We start from the raw sequence: 18,143 nt of genomic DNA, 5'->3' as shown, positions 1-18,143 counted from the left end.
GGCCATTTTCATCCGCTGCAAAGTTTAAGGTCCTTCATACATAAATAAGCAGTAGGCAAAGCGGCGTCGCCTCAAAGCACGGCGGCAAACAGCAGCAGCTGGGGCAGATGGGGCAGGAGGGGCAACAACTAAGCGGACATGACACCCACTAGAAGAGCGCTCTTCAAAAGCGGCCAACAACAACGACACTCATCAACAACGGCCAAACAAGGGCGATAAAAACAAGCGCAACAAGGACTCTGAAACCCGAGACCCGGAGTCCAACATGACACATCGTCATCATACACGAGCGCCACGTAACAGTCGCGACTGTGACTTCCACTGCCGAGATCCTGACAACGCCTATGTCCTATGCACGAGTCTGCGTGTGTGTGTGTATGTGTGAGTGTGCCCGTGCTAGTGTAGTGGTGAGTGGGCAGGAACGAAGGGAGGCTGGAGGCTTTGGATGTCCTTTGAGCAGTCACTGTGGCAGTGTGGCAGTCAGTCAGGGCTGCTGGCACATAATTAAGGACATCGTCGGCAAACGCGAGAGGCTGCGAGGCGGGCAGCGCGAAGTGAATTACTTTCGGGAATACTCTTTCCAAATGGCACTGGTCCAAGGACAATAGATTTGCGGTTTTCACTTTCAACAGTATGTATATTATAACACTTGATTGTACGAAACTGTAGCAATCAAATTAAGTTGTGCACTGAAAGAGGGGAATAGAAGATTTTGATGTTGGGAAAAATGCCAACTTTAAATGAAATTGAGCTACTTATTCTATGGATGCAGGACCAGAAATTAAAATAATATAGAATATGCCAGGGTATCATTTCATAGTGTATAATAGTGCAATTTGTAGGCCCGCTGTTTGCACTCGGATTTGCTGACGACTAAGAGTGTGAGAGTGTTTTGTGGGCGGTGTCAGCGGTGGGTGGGCGTGCCGGCGTCTGCATGAATGAATGATGAATGAAATGGCCAAAGATGCTGCCTGAGCTCGGCCAGAATGGGTCTGGGTCTGGGCCGTGGTGCTATAGCCGAAGACAAAGCCACAAATGGGCATAATGAGCGTAAGGTGGCGGCAAAGCCGAAAGTGCTCTTGGGCGCTGCCAGTTCGGGACAATGCAGCGCGAATTGTGTCATATTATTAATGAAAAAGAGCTCAGGCCAAAATGAGCAGCAAGTGCAAGAGATGAAAAGAAAACAGGAAGCCGGAGCAATTTTAATATGCAACAGTAGTCGTGCCAAGGGTGTGCCTCTATGCCTGTTGTGTGTATGTGTGCGTATTTGGCAGCGCGTGTGTGTGCCTTGCGAAATGAAAATGAAAATCAAGCCAAAGCCCAAAAACCACGGCACCAGAGCAAATAAACCCACGACGTAGCGAGCGTCAAGTTATTTATTTGGCAATTGTGCGCTGCTTTTTATTGTCCTCCGAGTGGCTGCTGCTCTGTTTGCTTTTGGGCATTGCTCCGGAACACCCCACACACCAGGACAACCCACCCACGCACAGGCCACCCACCCGGACACCCACTTACTCGCCAGCTGGGTATTTGAATGTGGCTCTGTGGTCGTCGAAAGGTCAATGGAACAATTTTAAATTGCTCGCCCGAGAAGTGAAACAGAAAACCAAATCAACACAAACTGCCTGCACAGGAGCGATGGAGAAAGCTGAAATAATGCCTGCGGTTATGGCGTTGGGTATACGAACCCCTCTGTGGCTATGGCAGGTTTTTTGAAATACTTTAGCTGTTTCCAAAATATTCTGAACGGAATATTAAATCAAAACAAGACAAGCTGAAGCTGGCGAACAGCTTGCCTTGGAAATAAAATGAATAATGCTTTCGGTAAAGTATTTGTGCAAATTTCTATTCATTTCGAAGTAACTTCATTAAATTAACTTAAATACCTGTATTGCGGTTGTAATTAAGAGACTCACCTTCTATCTCTTCTCCATTTGTTATGCAATCAAAGGTTTTTCCAATTGGCATTCAAGGATTGCGTTGATTGTATTGAATAATTACTTGTCGAACTATTATTCCCTTTACTGGTTCGTTTATTAGACTTGTTGTATGCGTATTAATATTATTTTAAACTTTTTTTATCAAATTTGTCTCCCAGAATTTTTGTTTGATAAGTAATGAAGTTGATGTAATTTATTTTAAATTCAATAATGATTATTATTTATTTATATGCGATTATGTATGTATATGTATGTATCGAGTTATTCGACTTTTTTCAATTTCACTTAGATTCATCAGCCAATTGAGCTGTGCTTGAACTGTCCTTATGTTTTAATGTACTATTATTAAAAATTTGTATCAATCTTGTGCGTTTTTCAGTTGCTTATCGAGAACTTATACATCATTTGCGAATTTAGTTTTCTATATAATAGAACACTTTGTATTTAAATGGATTTTATATTTGTATTATTTATGTATGGATATTATAATTCTCTTGACATTACGTGAGTTTGGAATTTCGGGTGTGTGTATGCATTTTATGTTATTAATATTTACAACTGGCTCAAATAGTTTGCTTGTGAGTAGCCATCACCATTAATTAATAACTAGTATTTTCAGTTTGGTTTCCCATTTTTTTTTTTAATTACAAAATTGCTTTAGTCGTGGGCTTATGCGTTTATTCAGTTCAGCGATTAAATAGTTTTCGCGGCTTAGTATTTGTTTCCGCAGCTTGAAGAACTTTAAAATTGATTTATTTCTTGTGAATTTCACTCAACCGAATTAAATATTGCTTAGCTTATAAATTTGTATGTATGTGATTTTATATTTGTTTATTCCAATATCCGCTATTAGTTCTGGCATCCATTGCATGTGGAATGCGTGCCGACGGCTATAAAGTGGAGAGGAATATTCATTTAATTTAGTTAATGCAATTAACCATTTATTATTCAGTGAGCAATAATCACGAGTTTCTCACTTGTTGATAATGGCCCAGAATATCATATCATTCGGTTTTATTCATTCGTGCCACCCCTTTTTCCCAGCCAGACGCCCACACAATGTGAACATAAAAGTAACCATTGCCATTTATTTTTTGGCACCTGTTATACAGGCACACACACATATGTAAAATGAAGACAGAGAGCGAGCATGAACGAACGAAAGAGAGCGCGAGAGTTGCACTTGACATGTATCTGAAAGATACTTTCCTTTTTGAATATTGATGGCCTGATGGTCAATTAGCGATTCGCATTTACGCTTCCTTGCCAAAACTCGAAAGTAATAGAAATGACAAAATCGGTGGCATAAAAATAAAATAGAGGCAGGAAGGATGTACGAAAATTTGTGTACAGCTATAAACTGAATGATAATGGTTAAACCGATACAGATGATGATGATGATGATGATGGAATTTTCACAAACACACGCACACACGACCTCCGGACAAAAAAAAAAGAAGAGACGGACAAAGAGAGTGAAAAGGACGTTCACGGTACGTTATGTTTCATATTACACTTGCTGTTGAATACCAAATGCATACTATAGAAAGTCCTGGATAGTTCAATGGGTTTACCTGCTGGAATTGTTGTATATATCTGTTTCTAATATTTTATTTGCAGGCCGTGTGCGAGTGTGGGCACACTGGTATTAGTATATAAGATATATGGTATTGTTGTGCACACACAAAACCCACACACACACACACACACTGGCAGGGGGGCACGCACAGAGTCCACACACTCACACAGACAGACGCGCGCGCACCGTTAGCGACAGACAACAGGCACACACTTAACCACACGCACACGCACACACCCGGAGAGAGACGCACGGAGATACGGATACGGATGCGGACACAGGCCACGGGCAACGCGTTAGGACTCTCCGGCTCCGATGGCACACTCTCAACCGCTCCAGCGCTCAGCCGTCCAACCGTTCAATCGTTCAATCGCTCAATCGCTCAGCCGCTGTGCAAAAAGGCAACTGACAGCACAACCCGAAACCGGAACACCAACTGAGCCCGATGCCCGTGCAGCATTGCCAGCGAGGCGTCGCTGGAAGTCCTTTAGCTGCAGAAGCAGAGTCCTTTGCTGTAGCCGAGAACCAGCACGAAAGCGACGAGCCCGAGCCTCGGCATCCCACGACACATCCTTGTGCAGGAATTCGAAATCCGAGCGCTGCTTGGGGATGCGCTGCCGATTTGAAGGCTGGAACATGTACCTAGGCGCACATATATATGCCACGAGTCCTTGCCAGCCGTCAGGACTCGTGACTCCACGGAGCCTGGAAAGTGTTCGCTATGTGCGAGTGTGTGTGTGTCCTGCAGCTTTCAAGCTCTTCCCGGCGAGCTTTCGTCGGAGGCTGTAAGAGAGCGCCAAGAGATGGGCATTCTCTGCGCTTGTGGTAGTTACCCCTCGGTCACATGTATACAGGGTGCGGGTCACTCCTGTCGATGCCCATTGCATTGGTGGTTGTGCGTGGTCAACTCAAGATGTTTTGAAATATTCTGGAAAACAATTTCATGGTATTCTCCCAAATGTATGCATTCTAAACCTTTTTATTTTATTTATTTAAAGTACACCTTTGAACAATTGTTTGCCATTTGAAACCTATTTTGTTTGTTTGTGTATATTTATATAAATAAATAATAAATTTATATAAATAAATAAATAAATTCACAGCTCTCTTTTAATGTTTCGACAGGTTTCATGAGTAACTAAAAATAATTAATATTTCGATAACATGTACATAAATTACAATCATTTACAATCCTCACACCCTAGATACAATTTTTTTAATTTTCTGCCATTCCAGCTAACTTGACCTACTGCTGCCGATTTTCACCTTCATCAATTCAATCGAAACTAATTTGAATGTCTTGCAAATGCAGAGAACACATTCATTCATTCACGCAATGCCAAATACACGATATTGACGCTTACACCCATACCAATAGCCGATTACACGGACACACGAACGCGCTGATGGGCACCCACACAGACGCAGCATGCGTAGGTCCAGAGCCAAAAATGATTTATGACCCCACAAAAAAATTAATTTAAAGTAAGTTCGTATGAATGAAAAATGGCTTTTACAAACGCAAAACTACAGGGCACCCGCAGAGCGAGAAAATGAGAGCGAAATGGGGAAAAGACAAGATGCTGCAAAGCATAAATGCACGGTTCTCTTCGGACCTAAACACTTGTGGGCAGCTGTCTCTTAAGCACAGAGCTTTAATCTCTTAGTTACCTTCCAATGCAGTTATCCCTGTTTGTCCTTCCAGTGGCTGTCAAACCTTTTCGGGTCGCGCACCCGACTGCAAAGTGAACGAAGGACACAGGAGGCAGACAGGCCACCTGCTCGGCTTTTCTGCTCACATTTTTCTCGCCATTCTGCCATCGGTTGGTATCCATGAATGAAGGCTGCTGATAATGCCAGTATTTGCGCCAGGATGTGGCCGCAGGATATGCACCGGCTCCGCATCCCCGACCCTGCCGCGCCCAAATATCCAACTGAAGGATCTTGCGCCTGTTTTTGCTTGATAAATATGCACTTTTCATTATCCATCCTAGCGAGCACCATGGTAGTCGCACTTCATTAATTACGTATACGTAATATTACTCAGCTTTGTTGCATACTTTCAGGCAGCCACATATTTGAATTAATGAGTAAGCCTCAGTTGGAAGTTAGTCAAAGGCTGTAAAGATGTGTACAAAAATTATTATTAAAAGAAGAAAACAAATTTTTAATTAGCAACAATTTGATAGTTATGTAGCTATAAAATTTATATACTCGAACACAACACCTTGTTGGTTTATTTACTATTAAATAATTTGGCTTTCTGAGTATTTAACTTTTAGAAAAGATTGCAATCAATTGCTTCGACACATTTTATTTTCCCTTAAACGTATTTGTTTGATTTAAGAATGGCTTGTTTTAAAGAAAGTACTTAGAGCACTTTGAACCTGATTATTTGCGATTAGTTCCCGCACTATAATTGAATGAAAAATGCTAACCAGAGTTGGAGCTAATTAATTTCCCCTCCCCATCCGCAACCCATTCCGGCTCAGTTTTCCGACGGCGGCTTTCAGCCATTGTTGGTGGCATTTGTCGCGGCCTCTTTCAATTGCTTCATTTTTATCACAAACAAAAACACACACTCACTCGCTCCTTGTGGCTGTGTCAACCGCCATCTAAGTGGCCTGCTCCAGTATCCAGTATCCAGTATCCAGTGTCTCTGTGTGCATGTGTATCCTTGCGCCTCCCCATTTGGCTCGTCTCTTTCTTTTTTGGCCCGGTCCACATTGCTTTGTTTGTGCGGATTTTATTTAATTTGCTTGGCACTTTGTTTGCCTGCCTGTTGGCTTATTTGTTTTGATTTTTCATGCTTCGTGTTTTCGCTGGCGTTTTGGGTTTTCCCACCCACACAATATTGTTTGCTGCCTTTGTTGGCTGGTGCTTTTCAGTTGTCTTAACCTTTGCCTTGGCTGAATGATTACCTGAATGTTGGCAAGTGATTCGAAAAGTGAGTGAGACATCATCACACTAACGGAAAGTTGATTGAAAGTACTTTACCGCAATGGAAAAGTGCCTCAAATGCATTTTCCGTATTTAATATTTGCCAAAACCAACGTGCGCGCCAATCAATCGCCACCAGCTGACCCATTTAACCAATGTCCATTCCATGCAAACAAATGTCCATTTGGCTCGGTCAAGCCCCACTCCCTTTGGATGTCTGCTCCACTTGGCAGCCCTGCTCAAATATTAATTCATATCAAGGTTTTGGCATTCATTTTCAATCCAACGCTGCCACACACCCGCAAATCTCTTTTCCCTTGGCCCACCGCCTTTCCGTTGCGGATCGTGTAATGAAATTTAAGCAGAATTGTAAACAAAGTTCTGCAATAAAATCAACAAACCGCAAATAAACTGCAATTTTAGAGCGGAGACCATACCACGGTTTTCCATGGAAAAGCAGGCGTGAGAAAGGCTTTTTATTTAAAACCAAGGCATCTGGCTGATTTCACGACCCATTTGCAAGACACCATTTTGCAACGAGTGCTGCAAGTGCAACGTGGCTGCACTGGTGGCCCAAAGAAAGTGCCAAAAAACAAAAAAAAAAAAAGAGGAAGCGAAAAATGGCAAAGGATGGCACATTCATTGGCGAGGCATTTTCACAAGGCCGCACAGGAACTCCATTTGAGGCTTCGGCGAAATTGACAGTGCCTGGGAATTTGCAGTGACACTCAATTGTTCCAATTTGCCGATCTGATTTCTTGATAATTTATGCAGCTTGATTTCGTTTCTCACTTTCTGCTTATTCACTTTTCCAATTGATTTCGTGACTGTCAAATGAATTGCGCCTGGCGAGTGTCCTCTTTTTGTTTTCGGCTCTCTCTACTTTCAACCAGAAACCGTGTCGAGGACATCGAGCCTTAAAAATAGTTTAGCCAATAATTAATTTGCTCGCCTGACGCCTAAAGTCAATTAGGCAGAGAAAAAATGGCTAAATATTTCGAAAACATCGTTTTTGCATTACCATTTAAAGGAGAAGTTTTATTTGCTGCACAAACGCAAATTAAGTGCTCGTTTAAAGTGATCAAACGAAGGTATATATTCCTTTTTCTTTTCCAATTTCCGCATTCGCTTATGCGAAGTACTCAAGACGTAAAGATACACGACTGCCATAATTGCATTGACTCTTGATGCTCGATGCTCGATGCTCGATGCTCATTTGGCATTTCATATCGATGCTGGCTGCACATTATTCATCTCCAACCGACTCAAACATGATAAATGACAGCGAGCGAAGGAAATTTATTGGCATTTCGATAGGCAATACTGTTGCCAGTGCGATTTAAACGGGCGGTATTGATATCGGCCCATCATCGAAGGAGAATGAGAGAAAGCGAACGCATCAGGGACAAAGACTTTATCGGGATTTTAATCCGTATTGAACAGCCGGAAGTTTAACCAACTGCAGCCACTTTCGAAGGCGTGGCACCTGAACGCGAAAATTCCATTAAGTTTCCTCCAGTGGCATACTCATATACTTTATCCACGGGTGGCATCGGTTGGTGCGCTCAATAAATTTTATAAAATTTATATATTTTGGCAAAAAGACAAGGATACTTGCAGCAAATTGGCACCCAACAGGAAAGATAAACACCAAATATTGTTATCTTTTAAACTATGCAATAGAGTGTGTATAGTACACATTGTACTCTACTTGGCTCTGTAAAATGAAATGAAATGTCTCTTAGAGTATTTAATATTGCAGTTCCGTAAACGATACTCTCATTGTGCAGTCACTCTTCGTCATTTGCGCTGTTTGTACTCCAACTGCTTCGTTCTGGCTGCTTTAATGCAATAATCCTTGAATGTCCGACGCACGAACGAGTTGATAACAATTTCAATTTTTATGACAAGTCAACTTGGCCAGAGCAGCCAGTTATCCGGCAACAACGTAAGGGCCAAACGAAACGAACTCAATCGTGCCGATGGCGAACAATAATAATATGAACAGCAACAATAATAACATGGCCGATTGCACCATTACCGCTCTGGAAACCCTTCGAGTCCAGCGAATGGCCATTGCCTTCGCCCGCACTTTTCGCTATATACACACTTCTATACATACATATATCGAAATACATACATATATACGTATATATATATATAGATGTGCAGTCCGGAGTCAGAGCGTTATGATTTATTGGCATGCAACACGGCGTTCCCTTCCGGAAATGTGTGTGCAGTCAGCCATTTTGATGCGAGAAAGGCGAAAGGAGGCGTGGCGCCGAGTGGGCGGAAGGGCGGCTTTATTACGGCTGTTGCCTCCGAGAAAGCTGAGATATCACTCAATTCGCCCTTTGCACACGACTGTCAACAAATTTGCATCGCCATCTGCAAAGGAAGCGTGGAATGCAACTCACACTCCAACTTGTCTGCCGCTTGATGGCTTAATCTATCCATCAGAGTGATATATATCTATACATATATATATAGTATGTCAAAAATGATGCGGTTACCATATACGGAAGTGATAAAAACGTCTTGGTGTTTGAAAACTGCAAAATAATCTAAATTAAATGTGGCCATCTGGATATAACTCTTATTTTACTCAGACAAATCCCAGGTTAGTTATTTCCGTACTGAATTCCGTATTAAAATTTGCATGCAAAACTTTTCACTCAATTCATATTCAGTTTATTTTTGTTGATGTCCTACTGCCACCGCAAATCCCCAGAAAATTACGTCGATTATTCAATCATTTCGCCATCATCCATTTTGCAAATCCTTTTTTCACCAGTTGTCCGTTTGGATGGACACGACCGACTCTGATTTGTTGAAAGTTTCGTTGTCAGCAGCAATTAAAACAACACCGCCTACGCCCAAAAATTTCGCCCACATTCTGGCCCACTAAAAAATGCACTGAAATTACGAGGGCTGTGCAGCAGGGCAAACAAAAACACAGAATCGTGGAACGAAAACAAATTGAAGTCCGGCCTGGTCGGGCGACCACAAACGGAATGTTTTTACAGGCCTGGAACCGGGATTCGAATAGGAACTAGGACTCGGTTTCGTCCAGCTCAAATGAAATTAAATACGAAATGGCATGGAGCCGGAAAAGCACCACCACCACCGTCGGGCAAAAATACATGTGAATGTGGCTCGAAAGTCAGTCAGTTTTACAGCGATTTCAGGACCGTATCGTGGTCCCGGTCCTAGTCCTGGTCCTCATGGTCCTTATCCGTATCCCCATCCGCATACGTGTCCGGGTCCGTAGTTCGACCATTGTTGGCATGCCAAAATTTTAACTGCACACCAAAATAAATAAACAGTGGCACACGCACGCAGCTGCAAGAAATTGTTGTAACTTTAATAGAAACTCCAAACGGAACTATCAAACTGAATGCAGCCTTGTGTTTCCGCTAATGAAAACTTTCCAACTTTCTTTGTTGGTTTTGGCACAGAAAAGGGGCACTGATGACTGTAAGAGCTTTTTCGGCTAATCTCTTTCAATTGCTGCAAAAAAAAAAAAACTAAATGAGACTTTCAACTGTGATTATTCTGCCCATTTATAAATTGAATCTAACGCATTTCAGTTGCGGGAGTTTCTTTAATTTTCGCATTGTATCGCATTGCATTTGTTGGCTCAGTAAATAACCCAAAAATTCTATTAAGTTTGGGTAGCAAAAAAATACGGCTTGGGAACTAAGCTCCATTTCTGCGACCCGTTGTGTGCCAACCTTCAGAATTGCAATTACAATGAGTCGAGGAAGTTGAAATTCGGTTAGGGACATGCATTTCGGATGAGTCCTGTGTGGGAGTTTGGCAAAGATAAACCGTAAACTGTGTAAAAAGAACAATGCGCCTATTGAAATATTTATAGAAGAGAAAAATGGGCCAAACTGCTTGAAAGCTCGCCAGATTTCTGGGGAAATTAATGTGCATGTGTCTACAGCGGTTAGGTCAAACAATTAAAAATTAAATAAGCACTAAAAAGAACAGGACATATCTAAAAGTTCTCATTAAGCAAAAAAAATTTACGGGGAATTGGCTTAAGTGATGGTTTTCAATGACTTAATTTGTCATAAACACGATTCGCTTAAGTATATAATATGGCACTTTCATGTTCATCGCATGAAAACGAAAGAAATCACTGCTGGCCAAGTGCAGACAAAAACGGAAGCAAATTTATTTTGCGGAACTAAATTGAAATAATTTTGGCAGCTGAAATATGTACGAAAATATTTTAATACCCATATATACACACTCCAAAATGGAGAGCCTGTGCAATTCAGCTGCGAGTCTCTAGACTTTGCTGGCAAATAAAAACAGTTTGGTGAGTGTGCAGATATCCTTTCGCTCCTGCTCCTGCTCCAGCTCCAGCTCCTTTTCCCCGTCCATTTTTCCGCTTTTCCTGAGCTCCCCCGACCATCTGCAATGCTTCTGGCAAATGTGTCGGCCGTCCTTTGCCATCCGCGCGCTCCAGCTGGCATTTGGCCAAGTCATCGTAATTTCTTCTTCTTTTTTATTGCATTGGCCAAAAAGGAAAATGCAGCTAAAGCGCCGAGAAGGCAAACAAACAAGCGGCAGACAAGAAGTACATATTAAATTTGTCATTTTAGCGCAAGGACCGAGTTTATATGTATGTATCTGCGGGGGGACATTGAAGTCAAAGTTCGCCAGCCGCTCGCTGCAAGTTGTTGTGGTAGTATAATTTAAAACCGCATTCAGGCAGGGAAATCGAATTCAATTGGCTTGGGTTGAAAGAACAAAACGTTTAAGGAAAATTGTGAGGAAATTGCTGAAAGAAAGTTGCTTCTTGCGCATTACAAGGCGAATAAGTTAAACTTAACTACGATTTTCTCAGCCACCCAAAAGTATGCTACAAAACAGAAATCTAAGTTTTCAGAAATTCAAATTAAACTTTTGCTGCAATTATTTGGCACTTCGACAAGATTTTGCCATTACCTCGTTTGTTTTTATTGATATTTTCCCTGAACATTCATTAATTTCACTTCATTTTCCACCTAGTTTACCGTCTTCTTGGCACACCAAGTCAACCGCACTGTAATTATTTTATGATGACACTGAGATTGTTTCAGGATTGCACTCTGGCTTAGTTCGAAAGCCTTTCACAATTGCTATGGCCGACCTTTGGCTCAATTGCAAATTGAACGCCCACTAAGGCAACAAAGACAACAGCACTTTTGGCACAGACCCAACATTTTGCATTAATAAACATTGCAACATTGTGGCAACAGGCGAATTTGTGTAGTCATAATCGTTTTATTCTGGGGGAGGTTCTGGTTTTGTTCAATATCTGAAAATTTCTGTTCATTGCAGTGCTTTCTGTGGCTTTTCAGCTGTGGTTATCCTCTTTTCTAGGACTGCAGCACTGCACAACTATTTCTCACCGGAATTCCACATATGTATGCACTCATATACAATTTCGTAATGCCGTCAAAATCAGCAAATAGGATAAAGTAAATGTTGATATGCAGGTGAAAGGCAAATAGACCGAACCAAAATCGACCGGCAAATATAAAAACAGAGCACCAGTGAAGAGATTTCAACTGTGCTGATGTATATTTTAATTGAAATATGCACATTTGTTTGAACAAAAGGCTTTATACCATTTTCCGTTTCAGCTGCGTTTGCATGAAATTTCATTTTATAAAGTCCGCTCTCATTTAAAGTTTTTGTTGACTGCCTAATTGGAAACATTTGCAATTTTTTAAATTTCGTATACTTAATAATTCGTAAAATACAAACATCAACTTTCATTTATTCAGCTACGGAAAAACCTTTTTAATAATCAAAAAATCATAGAAACAATTCGCTCAAAGTGTTAAACAACATTAAACGGCTTTAAAAAAGGATCTAGTCTAAATCTACAAAAATAGAAATCATATATTTTAAAGCAATAGAATGCCGATTATCTGGTTATTCACTTGGGGAGTTCTTGAAACTGTAGAACAGTTTTTCCCTGTCTGACTGAAAGGTGGGCAAATATTTTGGCTTTGCAAACGGTGGCTAGTTGATGAAGTGATTACGTATCTTGACGGGTTGTCGGCTGGCGATACAGGCTGCTGCAATAAGATTAGGGCTTCAGTTACAGATCTCCAGATCCAAAGAGTTAGTCTGTGGAGGTTTGTTTCCCGCGATGTACCTACTACCTGGTAGTCTACTCCTGCTGATCTTTAGCTTTAGCCCGAGGTTAAGTTGCCTGCAGTTGAGCAAGTGCAATAATACTGAGGTGACCTTAATACGGAAGACGGAGCTCTTGACGTCACTCACATTGAGCAACTGCACGCTGCCGCATGTGGAAAATGGATTTTTCGTACGGTTTGATCATCTGCTTCATTTAGAACTGCAGCACAGTGGACTGAGTGATTTAGATGATTTTTCACTGAATGGCTTGACAAAGTTACAATACCTTTCCCTGTCCCACAACAATCTGAGCAGTCTGAGATCCTGGTCCAGTGAGCCTTTGGGTGCATTAACCAATTTGGATCTAAGCCACAATATGTTAAGCAAACTGAGTGTCAAGAGCTTTGAGCAATATCCCCAGTTGCAACAGCTCGACTTGCGTTACAATCGGATTAGTCAAATAGAGAATGACTCCTTTGATGGATTATCTCATTTAAAGCATCTTTATCTGAACGGAAACCAACTGGCGCACATAGATGGTAGTTTCTTTCGGGGTCTTCATCGGCTATCCAGTTTATCACTGCAGCACAATCGCATTGAGTTCATAGAAATGGATTCGTTTGAGAGTAATACCCATCTTCGAAGTCTACGGCTGGACCAAAATCTCCTGAGCAGTCTTCAGTTTCTCAGTCAACGAGGTTTGGCTCGACTGGTTCACTTGAATCTATCGAGTAATCTGCTACAAAAATTGGAGCCATTTGTATTTTCCAAAAACTTTGAGCTGCAGGACCTAGACTTGAGTTATAATAACATAACTAAGCTCAACAAGGAAGCATTATCGGGATTGGATTCTTTGGAGGTGTGTTTTTATAATAATTATTTTTTTTTTTTTTCTTATCCAGCGTTTGTATTCTGATAAGTCTGTTAAGTGATAAAGCAGTAAAAGATAAGTAAGGCAATGAAACCACTAATCTCCAAATCCTACTAGGCCACTTCATAAGAACGAAAAAAATTAATTAGTTAAATTATCAATTTTATTACAGCGCCTCAACATAAGTCATAACTATGTGGATAAAATATATGACGAAAGCCTGGACTCCCTAATCGCTCTTCTTCAACTAGATATTAGCTTCAACCTTCTGACCACACTGCCAGATAATTTATTCCATTTCAACACTCAATTGGAAGAGATTATCCTTGCTAATAACAAAATAGAAGAGATATCCTCTCAGATGATGTTCAATCAAAATCATTTAAGATACATTAAATTGTCGGGAAATGCAATCAGTGATGCCGCTTTCCTCGACAGGCTTTCTCCATCGGTGAATCGTTTTACTCTCTACGTGGATCTCAGTTCGAATCGCCTCAAATCGTTGAACCTCAGCAGTCTTCTTCATTTTCGCTATATAAACTTGGCGGATAATAACTGGAGCTGCAATTGGTTGGTGGCTAACTTGGTGCAAAAATTACCAAACTCTGTTAACTTCGCTCGTCCCTGGACTGTAATCAATAATTTGAGTGAAAATACCACAAATGTAGAGGGAATAGACTGCATTGAAGGGGGCACTAATCGTTCCATAATATTGCTGGATGTAAGTGGCGTGCCACAACCAAAATCAGACAATTGCGATTGTGTTGTAAGTAAGAACCGAACCACTACGAGTTGCTACATTATTTTGGAGCATTTTCTTTAAGGTTGCCTATGATGAGACAAATCCTTCACCTCCACCGCTCACCTGGCCGAAGATACCAACAGATCGCTTTGATTCACGATCGGTGATCATTTGGATGCTGGTGGCCATTGCGATAGCTTTTTCAGGACTTCGTTGGTTGCGACGGTTCGTGGATCGCAATGAGAAACGTAAACTGGGCCAAAAGATGCTGCATAATGTGGTTTGTTAACAAAATCTTACATTTCTGACCCTATAAACGATCATAGATCTTGATAGAATTTTCTTTTGGACAAATAAAAAACATTTAAATTATTAAGCAATTAGCTAATGTTCAATCAATATCAGTGCAATATATTTACTAATCAAATTGATTGGCTTGACTTTCTCTCCTTATCGATAACCCGCTTGTTTATTTCAGTACGTCAGCAAAGTTCAGTGGCAGGCGATCAGAACCGATCCCGATCAGAGATCGTAGCCCACTTTAAAAATAAAATATGCAACGTTTTAATAACAAATATATTCAGTTCGTAATGCAGTAAATAATAAGAGAATTTCGTAATTAATCAATACAATGTAAGCGATCGAGTAAAATAAAATTTAAACCTAGGTTAAGAAATCCATTTGAGAGATAACATTTACTTGTACAGACGCTCGATGACTTTGGCATATTTGGCGTGGACAATATTCCGCCTGATTTTCAGCGTGGGACCCAGCTCTCCGGTGGCCACGGAAAACTCATGAGCAATGAGGGCAAACTTTTGCACCTTTTGAGCATTTGAAATGGCATACTTATTCGCTCGCTTGATGCCCTCTTCGATGGCTTCCAGGAGCTTAGGTTTGGCGGTGATCTCCAAGGTAGCTGCCAGAGCGGCAGTATCATTGGGCAGCTGGAGATCGGCTGGAATGTTTAGGAGTTCGGAGAGACGGGTCTCATGGATATCCAGGTCCCGCAGCCATTCGATTGTCTCCTCACGCAGAGCATCCAGTGGAATTCCAGTCTTTGCATCGCATTTCGTCTTCAAGGACAGCAGGACGGTGAGATACTTTCGATGATCGCCGATAAGTAGCACATTGCTCACGCAGGGAAGCTCCTTTTTGATCAGCTCCTCGATGTGCACAGGTGGAATATTCTCCCCGCCAGCGGTGATGATCAGCTCCTTGAGTCGACCGGATATAATTAGATTACCCTTGGGATCGATGTAGCCCAAGTCACCGGAATGCAGCCAGCCATCCTCTTTGACCGTTTCCTCAGTCTTATCCGGCAGTCCCAAGTAGCCCATGAAAACCAAGCGACCCCGCATCAGAATCTCTCCCTGACCATTGCAATCGGGTTCGTGGATCTTCAAAGTGACTCCCTCGCACGCTTGACCAGCGCTATACAGATTGCTTATATCGACATTCAAGGTGATAGCACCACTAGTCTCCGACATTCCATAGCACTCGCCCAAGGCGATGTCCAGTCCCAGGAAGAATTGCTTCAGCTCTTCCGACGTTGGTGCTCCGCCGGTGAAGAAAACACGGCAGTTGTCCACACCTATCATTTCACGTATTGGCTTTACTACTCGACACGCAAGCCAATATTTAGCGTTGCCATAAATCGATGGGGACTTCCTATAAAAACAAATAAAAATTAAATTAATCAATTACTAAGCTATATAATCTCTAAGTCTAACAAATGAATCAGCGTAAAAGGCTATTCCAAATTCGTTGTTATGTCTGGCCATTGACCTTAAATCTTTTTTGATAGTATTACTTTGGATTATCACTACTTACCCCGCCATCAGCGTTGTTTGGTGTTCAGCGACAGCAGCTCTAGCTCTTGCTAGAAGTAATCTGGAGTAAGGTCTCGCCTTGGCCTCCGCGGCCACCAGACGCTCTTGAAGTTTCTCGAAGACGCGCGGAACGCCGAACATTTTCGTTGGCCTCGCCTTGCGAAAGGTCTTGATCAGCGTTCCCTTCAGTGCGTCCTTGTCGGCAAATGTGACGCATCCGGCATGGGAAAGACCCAGGAACACATCGAAAATCTGGGCAGCCACATGGCTCAGCGGAAGGTAGCTCACAAAACTCTCCTTGCCAACTTGGATATCTTGCATGTGTGCGGCTGCGGACTTTGTGTCGAACACGAGGTTGTCGTGGGATAGCATCACTGCCTTTGGCATACCCACTGTGCCCGAGGTGAAGATCAGCATGGCACACTCGTTGGCACGAATCCGGCTCTCACGGGCCAGCAGTTCCTCTTTCAGCTCGCTGGAGAAGGTCTGCTCCTGGAGTTTCTGCCAGCTAAAGTAACCGGGCTCGTGATCGACAAAGGCTTCAAATGGTCCGTGCAACTGGATTACAGCCTTAAGACGTGGCAGGCGTTCCTTGATGGCCCTCAGCTTGGCCATCTGCTGGGCGTCGTCCACTACGCAAACGGATGACTCTCCTGTGGCTAGGACGTGATGAACGGCCTCAGCCGAATTGCTCGGATAAACTCCGGCTACAACAGCTCCAGCTCTCAAAGCACCAAATTCCGCGAAGAACCACTCGGGACAATTGAAGGCCAGAATGCCCACCGAACTGCGTTCCTCGACTCCCACGCTCAGCAGCATCAGCGCCGCTTGCTCCACGCGCTCCTGGTACTCGCCAAACGTAAGAGTGGTCCAACCATCGTTCCCAGATCCTGGGGTTTCCCACACCAAGGCGGGCAGATCCGAATACTTCTCGCACGATTCCTTGAAGAATTCTGGAATCGTCTGTGGCGGGACTGTCTGTGAAAAGGATGATGGCTCATCCAGGCGCAGCTTGACGGCGTCGTGGAGCGAGGTGCTCCTATAACTTGTAGCTGGCTTGAGGTCGTTCATGCTGAGGGAGATCGCGACGAATGAATTGGGTCGGCTTCTGACCACGGGTATTTATGCCATCGCCACCAGATGCTGATAAGACCGGACATATGTAAAAGGCGGAGAACCCAGAGATCCCAAACGAGAACTTTTGCGGATCTCTGGAATTTCAAGAACTGATAAGGATGACAAACCACTATGATCCTAGTGGATCATACATATACATACACCTATATACACCTATATATATACATATAATAAACCTTGCAAATGAGATACATATTTTCTACCCGTTAAGGATAGAGCAAATTTGTTTAAAAGTATATAGCAGGTAAACTAAATGATTTCCCAACCAATATAGTAAAAAGTATGCTGAGCATCACTAGCCAAGTCCATCTGTTCGCCTGTCTGTCCGTATAAAACCCGAGATCTTGAGATGAAGTAAGCGGACATTAACAGTAAGTTTGTTTTAAAACGTTGCTATGACCTCTGGAGCAACCAAGCCGCTGTTTTGTCTGGCCTACATGATTAAAGTATTTGTAAATGTGTAAACATTATTTTCTTTGGCTCATTATTATAAAGATTAAAAAGATGTGCATTTTTGAATGTTCCATAATCTGAACCACAGTGCCTAAGAGCAATAAATAGGTTACCGCCTTTGGTAATCACTTAAGCCACAAGCAACGATTAGTCAAAAGTTCTTGTCTGCCATTTGAAATACAATACATTGACCGACCTTTAGACACGTGTTAAGAATTGTGAGTGGCTGATAAGAACTTAAGTCCATCTCTGTGGGAACAAACGAACAATTATAATCAGCGGTCTCACACACGAAAATTCGATTCCTACTTCGAAATTTTAAGGGTACAAAGGTCATTAATAGCAAGAGGGATGAGGATAGTATACAAGTGCATTGCACTTTTCAAATAAAACGTTATCTAATGCAGATTATTAGTTATAATGGAATTGGCTAATTCATGTTTGATTAGAAAACTCTGACCTTCCACAATCCGATGGCTGACTTTCGCCCAGGTAGCGTGAGTTG

General features: G+C 42.2%; 3 protein-coding genes and 1 long non-coding RNA gene across 9 annotated transcripts in view; 2 read left to right on the top strand and 2 right to left on the bottom strand.

Annotated features, from left to right (window-relative positions):
- nAChRalpha5 (nicotinic Acetylcholine Receptor alpha5) overlaps positions 1-3,981 on the bottom strand; it is a 54,232-nt gene extending 50,251 nt beyond the window's left edge. For 2 of the 4 annotated variants that reach the window (NM_001370005.1, NM_001259098.3), the window contains exons 1-2: positions 3,686-3,981; positions 1,917-2,830 (exon numbers count right to left, since the gene is read on the bottom strand). The gene's annotated coding sequence lies outside the window, so the exon portion shown is untranslated. The remainder of the gene's footprint in view (positions 1-1,916; positions 2,831-3,685) is intronic. The other 2 variants (NM_205985.3, NM_205986.4) reach the window with 2 other exon arrangements.
- A 1,863-nt stretch (positions 3,982-5,844) lies between these two features.
- lncRNA:CR45284 (long non-coding RNA:CR45284) lies at positions 5,845-12,145 on the top strand. The gene has a single exon (NR_124246.1). It is a non-coding gene; the product is annotated as a long non-coding RNA:CR45284 (long non-coding RNA).
- A 466-nt stretch (positions 12,146-12,611) lies between these two features.
- CG18095 (uncharacterized protein) lies at positions 12,612-14,889 on the top strand. 3 transcript variants are annotated; one of them, NM_001201876.1, is made up of 4 exons: positions 12,612-13,462; positions 13,647-14,240; positions 14,299-14,496; positions 14,695-14,889. In NM_001201876.1, exons 1-4 carry the CDS (start codon positions 12,617-12,619, stop codon positions 14,749-14,751), a joined length of 1,695 nt encoding a protein of 564 aa, NP_001188805.1. In that variant the 5' UTR covers positions 12,612-12,616; the 3' UTR covers positions 14,752-14,889. The 3 variants fall into 3 exon arrangements, with proteins under 3 accessions (NP_001188805.1, NP_609697.2, NP_001285924.1); NM_135853.3 differs by having other exon boundaries at positions 14,299-14,889; NM_001298995.1 differs by lacking the exon at positions 14,695-14,889 and having other exon boundaries at positions 14,299-14,530.
- On the bottom strand, positions 14,783-17,150 carry hll (heimdall). The gene is made up of 2 exons (NM_135852.4): positions 16,050-17,150; positions 14,783-15,887 (listed from the first exon to the last, which is right to left on the bottom strand). Exons 1-2 carry the CDS (start codon positions 17,117-17,119, stop codon positions 14,912-14,914), a joined length of 2,046 nt encoding a protein of 681 aa, NP_609696.1. The 5' UTR covers positions 17,120-17,150; the 3' UTR covers positions 14,783-14,911.
- Between the last annotated feature and the right edge of the window lie 993 nt (positions 17,151-18,143).

The sequence above is a fragment of the Drosophila melanogaster genome, chromosome 2L, assembly GCF_000001215.4.
Source record: "Drosophila melanogaster chromosome 2L".
Taxonomy (NCBI): Eukaryota; Metazoa; Arthropoda; class Insecta; order Diptera; family Drosophilidae; genus Drosophila; species Drosophila melanogaster.
Note: the sequence above shows the minus strand (reverse complement) of the source record. Positions and strands in the feature narration are given on the sequence as shown.